Here is a 10,817-nt window from a genome sequence, read left to right on the forward strand (position 1 = left end):
AGGACTGAAGTCTTATAGGACGTCAAAAATATTACAATTGTAATGTGTATGCATTGATTTAGACTGTCGACGGATGTTTTAGCAGCTCTAGTTAAAAAGGTTAACCTTATTTAAATAGTAAGTAACGTATTTCATAAAATAATTCTCAATATGTACACTACACTACAATATAATATGAAAGTCATAACAACACTGATTATATAATATATAACGTGTGTATGTATACATGTGTGTACATACATTATATATATATATATATGTGTGTGTGTGTGTGTGAGGTTAAAATGAAATGTAAATATGAGATGAAAAACGTAAACGGAGCCTTGGAAACTAACTGAAATAAATAATTTGAAGTTGAAGTACTAAATTGACTAAAACTAGAACTGAAATAAATGTAAATTAAACCTAACCAGAAATATTTAAAAACAGCAACTAATAAAAATGACAGAAGCATGTAACAAAGTTTACTAAAAAGGTACATTTAAAAAGGAACATTTAAAATTAAAATAAATAAAGAATAAGCTATCAATAAATACTATAAAACACATTCTTTATTCTTTTTATTCTTTAACCTTGCATTTATAAGACATGGGTTACAGCTCATGAATTTTGATAATATATCAAAACTTGATATTATGTTTTTTTTTTCACTCTGAACTGTCAACAACATGCAAGTCTGTTTTTGAAACATAGACATTTACATGTGAATTTATACTGTATTTGCAGGAGCTACAGGACTTGCAACGGGATCCCCCCTCGCAGTGCTCAGCTGGACCACTTGGAGAAGACCGTAAGTGTGTCTGCTAACTATGTACTCATTACTGGCCTTTAGTACTTTGACAGGACGGTCTGTTCAATATATTCTATTTGCACTTTCAGTGTTTCACTGGCAGGCTACAATAATGGGCCCAGTAAGTACACATGAGTAATTCCAGGTTAATGTTTATTTTATGAAATTAGTTATTGGCTCAGTAAAACAAAGGAATTGGCTTCTGTCATACACAAATGCTTTCTTTTTATCTCCCCCTAGAGTGACAGTCCATATCAGGGAGGGGTTTTCTTCCTCACAATCCATTTCCCGACTGATTATCCTTTTAAACCACCAAAGGTGAGTGGAGAATCACATATGTTCTTTCCCCTTCCATAAATGATTTGTTCTTTGATAATTGATACTATGTTGCTGACAGGTTGCCTTCACAACAAAAATCTACCACCCAAATATCAACAGTAATGGAAGCATCTGTTTGGACATTCTGCGCTCCCAGTGGTCACCTGCCCTCACGGTATCCAAAGGTTAGAGAGCACAAATATGGTCTTTTCATCATAAACATGTCCAATTAGATTACATCTAGATCCTAATGAAGGGAATAATCCAGCATATGGATATGGAATAGACACGCAAGGAGTATACAAACGAAAGAGGACCTGAAAGAGGTGGAGCTCAGAATTATGGCTTTAAGGCATTAAGTGACTTTATTTAAGTAAATGTGAGAAATATTCACGTTACTTTTATTAGCACCACTAAAATGATTCAGCTGTTTTCTGTTGCTGTTTTTCAGTTTTATTATCCATATGCTCCCTCCTTTGTGACCCGAATCCAGATGACCCTTTAGTTCCAGATATTGCACACATCTACAAATCGGACAAAGATAAGTAAGTGAGTTTTGTTAAGTGAGAGTTTATTTGTAAAATGGCTACATCTGTATGCATGGGTGACATTTAACTCTTGGCGGGGGGATAGAAGGTGATATAAGTATCAAAACAATGTCCTACCTTATTGCACGGCATCAAAGCAGTCAATAATAACAGCACAGCAGTGTTGCCAGGTTGGGCGGGTTCCCGCCCAATTGGGCTTCTTTTGGTAACGTCAGACCGGAAGAAAATGTGTTGGGCGGGTTGATAAAATTTGGGCTGCTTTTTGATACAACTGGTGGCTGTTTCAGTTTCCGCGCTTGTAATGTGGGACATTCCGTAAATATTTCAGCGTGAAATACGCTCGGGACAGATGACAGAATGTATCATTTGCACGTGCTTTTGAGTCTTACAATTTTAAACTGTGAGACCCCTTTCTGTGACCTCACACCCAAAGTGCACGCACATAGAGCCGCATCTGAGAGCGTGCGACTACAGAATTAAGTTGTGTTGCGCCTTATTGTGCATAAACGGCCAAATACATACAAAATTATGTCAAAATGCCCGTCTTGTGTATTCACGTAAACAGTCGATTTATACTAAATATTGTGTTATATAGGCTATTAAGTTAATGTAAACAGTTGAGAAACAAAACTTATGTGTAACAGATCCGTGCATGAAGAGACAGCAAGCTAAATAAACCTTCTGCTGTCTGTCACTAATGTTTATTTATACATTGAAGACTAACCAGTGTTATTTTAAAGTTAAATAGATTATTCAGTTTCTGTGGTATTTCTGTACCTGGATATTACTGTTATAGCTACCTGAAAAACTTAAAGCACAGTTAATTTTATTCATTTTATCTTCCTCACAAAATAAATATGAATCAACAACATTATAAATTGAAGGCGGGTTTTACACTGTAGTTGGGCTGGAGATCTTCAATCCAATCTGGCAACACTGCAGCACAGTCAAGAATAACTTAAAGAGATCGGACTTTCTGTCATCCGATACTGGAAATGAAATTACTGGTTGATATAATTTTTTTACAGTGTCTTCAGTTCAGTTCTGCACGCTTGTGAATCATCTCATAACAAATTGCAGACGCTGTAAAATTAAGAGATTCATTGTGCAGTTTAGAAGGCTTCATGAGATCGTGATGAACTAAGATGAGTGACGGCTTTCAATAATTATAAAGGGAGCGCTCTTTGCACACTTTCTAGCCTATAATCCATTGAGGATTTGTATGAATCTTTTGTTTTCGGCCACCTACATGCTGCAAAGTTTCGGGAATGACATCCACATATGATGCACTCTCAAAGCAAAAACTTTGGCGTTTTCAGCGGTGAGTGAATTCTGACCAGCTGAAACACCTCTGATTGGCCGTTGCGTTTAAGAAATCAACAGAAATGTCTGTGATTGGCTACACTGCTCAACGCTGCAAAAACACGTTGTAAATAGAAATTTAGATGTTTTCCAGAGTGCAAACACAAATACACACTGGATTGCCAGACCTTCAATTTAGGGTGCTTTTGCTTTTGTTTCATTCTGTTTTCACCCTCTAAAACCCCCGTAGGCCTGGGCTTGGTTAACTGCTCCAAATTGCAGGGGGGCTGACATGGGAGATTCCATGACTATATTAAATTGGTACCGATATGGGAGCATGTCGCCCCTGTCTGTATGAACCATCGTCTCCCATCTGGTTCAATCTAAGCTGCATTTCTTTTCAACATTTTCATCTTTTATTACTATCAAGCAATACAAAAAGTGTTTGAGTACCAAATGACTCTGAATGCTTCATCAAGAGCTATTTGTTTGAATGAAGATGTCTGTTCTCGTCTTTTAGGTATAACAGACTGGCAAGGGAATGGACTCAGAAGTATGCGATGTAACTGGATGGCAAGATTTTTAAATGGTTGCACATGGACACTATTACTGCACACGACTCTGCAATGCACCTGTACAGAGTCAAGACTTTTATCAACAGACGAACCTTCCCCAACACAAACACACACACACACACACACATATACATATTTACACACACAACTTTACAGAAAATCCTTGTTCAGGAGGCCGAGTCACTTGTCCCTGTTCACAGAGGCATCCTGGAACAACCTGTCAGTTAATACATAACAAAAAATATTGTTTTGTTTTCCAATGGATTAGTTACATTTTAGTAATTTTATTGTATAGAAATAAATACAATACTGGATAATTTTTATTGTTTTTGCATTAAAAGGTGTTATTATAAAATATGTCTCACTGCAGCTGTTTTATGATGACTCTAGTATATTGTTTGACAATGAGATGTTTTCCGTATCTGTAATTTTGGAATTAGTTCACATCAGGGATGAAACTATACACCAGGGGTGTCCAATCCTGCTCCTGGAGGGAAACTTCCAGGTAGGTGCAAGTTGGAGCTAAACTCTGCAGGACAGTGGCTGTCCTCCAGGACTGAGTTTGGACAATCTTGCTGTACACATTCTGCTCGCATTTTATGTTGCGTCGTAGCTTTGTGCCATTAGATGGCGATGTTATACGTTTTATCCCCACCAAATGGGTCTGACGCAATGACGCTGTATGTGTTTTTTTTTTTGAAAGGTTTCGTTTCAAAATATTAATCCACCTAAGTAACATCAGTCAAATTAAATCTTTAGTTAAAAATATATATGATGAGTTCATAGAAATGTAATCTGTTTGGCCATGTTCATATATTTGGGGGATAAAAAAAAACTTTCTACAAAAGGGTTGATTTGATGACTACAAACGTCAATGTCCTTATGAAGTAAACGCTTTGTCTTACAGAAAAATACAGACGTTTAAGTAAAATTTTAAGTGAATTAACTTTTCTTAGGGTTTGATCCATTTAATCAGAATAAAATTATATTTTATTTTATGAAAAAGATAAAGGTTTTGTTTGTCTAATTTTCTGTTTTTCTCTTTTTATTGAAGTGTATGTATGTGTGTGTGTGTGTGTGTGTGTATGTATATATATATATATATATATATAAAGGGTTTCTTGTTACGAGACAACAAAATGGAATTCCTGTGTTAGGTCACACTGCTAAAGTTTATTGGAAAAAAAAATGCTTCACCGAATTGTTTTGAAGGAAATAGTAATAAAACATGGCAAACTACTTGACTAGTGCCAACGTTTCTTTTTTCAAGAATGTCATTCTTTTAATAATGCTTTTTTTTCTAGAGTTACACTGCCTAGACATTTTAAGTCAAACAGGTTTTTAATAAATAAATACATATAAATAATATATTTTAATTCAGTAATTGAAAACATGTTCATCATAGAATCATAGAAAATGTGCATGAAAGTAATTTTGTAAGAATTGCATTGTAATATTTTTTTTTCAAATAACTTAAAAATATCGTCATTTCATAAGTTTTTTTTTTGTTTTTTTTGCGCTTGCAGGGGAAACTGTAGGCGCGCGAACTGGATTTGATGATGAGAAAGTTTTGGGAGGAGAGTGGGCGGTGATCCTGACACGTGAATGCTCCCACAGGAGCATAATCCATCCATGCATCCATGTCCTCCAACTATAGTGTGTTCTGGTCTTGGAGCCAGAGGAAAAGTGGAGGGGAGAGGAATCAAAGGGGCAGATAGATTTTCTCGGGGCAGTAACTGGCCAGAGGGGCTTTAAGGGACTTCAAAGGCAGGATTGGAAAAACTTGCCTGGAAATCGGAATGTTTTACTCCTAATGTTGACTTGCCGTTTGCCTCTTCCACATATAAACCCCGTTTAGTAAGGTTGTAACACTTTAATGTGCAATGGCTGAGCCGCTGGGTTTCATGCATCATGATCAGGGCTCCAGCAGCGAGCGGAGTGACGACTCACCGTCTGCCGTTTCTGAGGATGACTCTAGCGGCCACTGCGTCCACATCTCCCCGCCTGACCCAGACTGGACCGAGGAAAGGTTTCGAGTTGACCGCAAGAAACTAGAAACTATGTTACTGGGTATGTTAACTTCTTAAACACTTTCATAAAGAACTGGGAAGACAATTTGATATATTGAAAACACTTTTAGCTAACCTTGCAGTGTTGCTTGGCGTCGAGAAGCATAAACAGTTCTGTCTAAAAATAACACAATGTTTCCTCGAAGTCCATCTTGAAGGAGATGTGTTGAGGACACTGATTTTTGTGTAGGACATGAAAACCAGCATTGGGATGATTTATAGATTAATTTAGTAGCCAAATACGATCGACATTCACATGAACTAGCAACAATTTTTTTGGGTAACTTTGCACTTAAACTATTAATAAGCGTAGGTTTTTGCATGGACCCTGTAAATGGAATTTTTAATCTTCTTATGTTCATTTAGTACAAATATGTGGAGGTTAGACATTCACAACACAACATGGTTAAGAAATAAGTTCAGTCATTTATTATTGGAGTGTCATGAAAGTTTTACATGAATACTTGCCAAATTCCAATCATTTCAATGCATTCAGCAGCATCACAATAAAATGTCAGATATAAGTTATAAATATGAGATCAGTATTACTCATCCATCAAGGGCATCACCGTCACAGTTACACAAATACTGGTTTCACTATACCGGTGAGAAGATCTCATAGACACTGGTTTTTATACAGAGGTGGTCAGTATGGGTAGAATTGCTCTACCCCAAACTTAAAGGGATAGTTCACCCAAAAAATGAAAATTCTGGCATCATTTACTCACCCTCATGTGGTTCCAAAACGGTATGACTTTCTTTCTTCTGCGGAACACAAAATACATTTTGAAGAACCAGTCAGCTTTGGTTACCACTGACTTCCATTGAATGGACAAAACAAAACACTGAGACATTTCTCAAAATATGTTCTTTTACGTTCCACATAAAAAGTCATACAGGTTTGGAATGACATCAGGCTGAATAAATGATGACTTTTAACTTTTGGTTGAACTATCCCTCATAAAAACCTGTGTATGTATGTAGTTTTGAAGCAATCATATTTCATCATGTTTTACTATATTTGAAAGAATATTTTCAAATATATGGGCCACACGGTATCACCACACCTGTGCATTCAGACAAACACAGACTTTTGAAGTTATACTAGTGAGGAACTCTCATAGACAGTGTTTTTTTTTTAATACTAGGATAATAATATTTACTATTCTAGTCTTAAACTGAACTTCACCCAAACCAGTTGACATTATTATATTTGAAGTAAAATATAATTTGGCTGATGTATGAGCATTCAAATCGTGAAGACCACTTCACAAGTCAGTTTTCACCATGTGTAACTAAATTTGTGTGGACATTTTCACAAATTCGGCTCTCACAAGTACAGCCAAACCTGTACACAAACACACACAAACATTTTTCAAGCAACATCATCTGGTTAAAGCTCATAATTCTACACTTGCATCATATTTTATCATATTTTACAGTCACTCTGTCAGCAGTGGACAGTTTATTTCACTGCAGAATAATAAGTTCGTTTTGTTTTTCTTTTGTTGTAACTTCAGCAGAGTAGAATTTTAAACAAGTTTAAGTATTACAAGTTGAGGTCAGTGGTTTGGTATTGGCGTATTCTAAACATGTACAAAACGTCTGGTCTTTTATAGCAGGCCCTCTAGTTGCATTTGTTACCATGCATTCAAACCAACCAAACTCAAGATACTGTAGTTATGGATGTTGACTCCATAAATGGTATATATATATATATGTATATGCATTCCTTGGTGAGTATTTTGCTGAATTAATAAATAATGACAGTGTTTTCATTTTTGGATAAACTATTCCTCACAAAAAACGTTTATGTCTGTAGCAACTTAAATTGTCCTCACAAGTCAACATTTTCACCATATTTCTTTATATATTGTTGATATCTACTACATTCTAGTATTTTGTTGCATTTTACGTCTATATGTATTATAAAAAGTGGAAAAAACTGAGACCCTCAGTCCCCTTCCACCACCTTTATGTCTTCATGTGTGCGATTGGAGTAAATGCTTCCTTGATATTTGGACCCCCAGGTCAAAGGTCAGTTCAGCGTGAGAGAGCTTAAGAGCAGCAGGAAAACTTCCACAGCCTGGCTAACACATTTTCAAGACTGTCGACAACACCTTTCACATCACGCACACTCATATGCTTACTCTACAATCATTGTTGTAGTGATGTGGGCATTTTTTCCCACACCTATGATTCAGTGACTCGTAACCATCTCTTTGCTCCGGATGACGTGCAACATCTGGAGGTGTTTTGAATGGCTGTTGTTTTGATTGGTCGGATGCAGCAGTAGGCGTGATCATAAATCCAGCGACGTGTGTTTTTTGTGTGAAGGTTTATTGTGTGGCACAATTTTTCTCCCCTTTTCCAGGAAATGGGAGAGAGAGCGAGAGAAACAGGTCAGAGAGAGTTACAATTAAAATCATTTTTCTTAAAAATAACATTGAAGAACGTGGCGAGGGAGAGACAGAGGGGAGACCCACTCTTGTGCTTTTCCCCTTTGGCCAGTCTACGACTATATCGGCTCATTTTTATAGACTTATTCGGGAAGACTAATGGAGAAAAGTGGATCACCTATGATTCATGTTCATGTAAGGGAATCTGAGTGGCCTTAGGGTTTAATCGGAAAGCACCAAAGTTATTTTATGTAGAAATAATCACTTAAGTGACGATTTGGAGGGAAAAGTATGCAAACAAACTTTAATAATGCATTGTCTATCTCTCTCTCACTGACTTTTATGGGAATAGTTTGTATATTAGGATTGAGTTTTTTTTTTTTTTTACCCCAATGGCTGTTACATCAGATGTCTGGTTTTGATTAAAAACCGAGGAATGTGTGCTGGCCTGACCTTATATTCTGTGTGATAAGGAATGCTAAAAATAATTAGTGTTTGTTTAGCTGAGTTTATTCCGGCACTTTATGGAAATCATATGTCCCCCCAGTGGCTTTTTTATCCAAATGTGTGTTTTTGTAGGTTTTTCTTTGTCTCAGCAGGTTGTGAAACCACATATTAAATATCTAAATGTCAGTACATCTCACACCTGCTAGTTGAAGGAATAGTTCACTCAAAAAAAAATGAAAATGTACTCACCCTCAGGCCATCCAAGATCTAGAAGAGTTTGTTTCTTCACAGATTTGGAGAAATTTTGCATCACCTGCTCACTGATGGATCCTCTGCAGTGAATGGGTGTCGTCAGACTTAAAGTCCAATCAGTCGATAAAAAAAAGCTGCGTATTTATAGGAAACAAGTCCATTACTAAGACGTTTTTAACTTCAAACCTTTGATTCCGGCTAAAATACAAGCCCTCTTTACATAATTTTGCTTTCTGCAGTGAAAAAGTTTCAATCTAATCCTGGTTTTTGTGTGTGAATGTGTGTGTAGGTCAAATTTTGTTACCACCAAAAGTGTGCTGTGCATTTTATTAATTTGCTTGTGCGTGCAGCATGTTTTCTGACATGTGGGTTTTATTCATTGAGTCTAATTTAGTCTGGGTGCATGTTCACGGCATCATTCTTAACATGCTGCATGTGTCTGGATTGGTGAGCGAAGCAACAGGAAGTGCGATGTGTTTTGGGAATGTGCTCATGGCTCAGCGCACTGTTGTCAGGGAAACAGGTCTGTTGCCTTGGATTTAGATTTTTTTTATATGCATACATGTGCAGTTTTAATATTAAAGGCACATTTGCATCGTAATTTAGACATTTAAGCAATAAATCAATATAATTGATGTGTAATTATGAATTATTAATCACACGTTGTAGGCTAGGATTAGAATGCATTTTGAAGTGGTGTTGTCTTGGTAACAAGAGTTTTATGGATTGACAGATGCAACATAGCCAGTATGCTGATTGTTAATATTATTTTATTCATTTTTTGGCAGTTTCAACTGGCAGGCCATTTTTTGCTAGTGCTATAAATTCACTGCCAAAATTGGTGCAGTTTTCTTCCAAGAAGACTTCTGTTTGTATGTTTACAAATATAAATCAATTTCTTGGGTTTAATACACCAGGTTTTGCATTGTTTTAATAAAATACTTTAGTGATTAAATCTTAAAGAACTGATGTTATTGGATTACTAAAACGGTGTTGGGAGAGTTTTAGTTTGGCTGAAAACTCATCTGTGTTCATAACCTGTCAGACAGGGATAAAGTTCCTTATCGTCATGGAGAGAGGAGATGTCCACATTATTTAATTCACATTACAGACAAATCCTTTTCACTCAATACCTTTGGAGAGGTCTTGAATGCGTTTTCGGCACATCTGTAATGTATAATCTCAAATAGTTCTGCAGTTCATATTGCCTGATTATTGCCCTATTTTCCATTGACTGTTGAATAGTTTCACACACTTCGGTCTTTAAGTGGTACACATTGTTTCTGAGAGGCATTCAGCCCTGCAGATATTTGAGTTTACTTTCATACCAGTTTGAGTTTACTTTCAGACAGACTGCATGCTTTCAGAATTTGCAAAGGAAAAGGTTACAGAAGATTGCACAACCAGTCTGCAACAGATGTGTCAGTGACATGTGTATGTAATCTCAAGTTATGACATGGCACATAAACTGAGGTGATCAGTTTGTGGCCCTGCTGAGGTGGTATGGAAGCCCAGGTTTCTTTGACAGTGGCCTTCAGCTCATCTGCATTTTTTGGTCTCTTGTTTCTCATTTTCCTCTTGACAATACCCCATAGATTCTCTATGGGGTTCAGGATTGAGCATTATTTTAGTCATTCCCGCAGGTTTCGCGCTTACACCAAACGCGCGTGCACCACCACTGATCAATATTGTTTATTAGTGGAGCGCACAATCCGCGCTCAGTCTCAAACAGCTTGTGAGCCACAAATACCAAAAGGAGTGGCTAACTGCGATAAAACGTTCAAATACATACAAAATTATGTCAAAATGCCTGTCTTGGCGAGTATCCAGTTAAACACAGTCAGTTTTGGAACGTTAAATAGTTGAGAAAGAGAACGCATGTTGGTTTGTATATGCTGTCAATTATAGTTCTTAGAAAGAAAATCGGAATCGGCAAAAATCGGTATCGGCAGATCACACTAACGAAAAATTGGAAATCGGAATCGGCCAAGAAAATTGCAATCAGTGCATCTCTATTGGTTATGTCTGTGAAGGTAAACTGCTGGGAAATAAATCACGTTTATTTTAGATCTGTGTGGCAGCAGCAATATACAGTAAATAAATCAATAAATCCACTG

At 36.7% G+C, this 10,817-nt stretch overlaps 2 protein-coding genes across 2 annotated transcripts in view; both read left to right on the forward strand.

Moving 5' to 3' along the window:
* Positions 1-3,793, forward strand: part of LOC107671130 (ubiquitin-conjugating enzyme E2 D4-like) — a 4,156-nt gene extending 363 nt beyond the window's left edge. Inside the window, exons 2-7 of the mRNA XM_016463982.1 lie at positions 727-790; positions 880-911; positions 1,031-1,108; positions 1,188-1,293; positions 1,560-1,653; positions 3,479-3,793. Coding sequence (XP_016319468.1) covers positions 727-790; positions 880-911; positions 1,031-1,108; positions 1,188-1,293; positions 1,560-1,653; positions 3,479-3,524 — 420 coding nt within the window. The 3' untranslated portion in view covers positions 3,525-3,793. The remainder of the gene's footprint in view (positions 1-726; positions 791-879; positions 912-1,030; positions 1,109-1,187; positions 1,294-1,559; positions 1,654-3,478) is intronic.
* Positions 3,794-5,173: 1,380 nt separating this feature from the next.
* The window catches only part of LOC107671127 (protein bicaudal C homolog 1-B-like), a 34,816-nt gene continuing 29,172 nt past the window's right edge, over positions 5,174-10,817 (forward strand). Inside the window, exon 1 of the mRNA XM_016463979.1 lies at positions 5,174-5,603. Within this exon, the coding sequence (XP_016319465.1) occupies positions 5,417-5,603 (187 nt within the window). The 5' untranslated portion in view covers positions 5,174-5,416. The remainder of the gene's footprint in view (positions 5,604-10,817) is intronic.

This window comes from Sinocyclocheilus anshuiensis, unplaced genomic scaffold (assembly GCF_001515605.1).
Source record: "Sinocyclocheilus anshuiensis isolate Anshui unplaced genomic scaffold, SAMN03320099.WGS_v1.1 scaffold861, whole genome shotgun sequence".
NCBI classification, from domain to species: Eukaryota; Metazoa; Chordata; class Actinopteri; order Cypriniformes; family Cyprinidae; genus Sinocyclocheilus; species Sinocyclocheilus anshuiensis.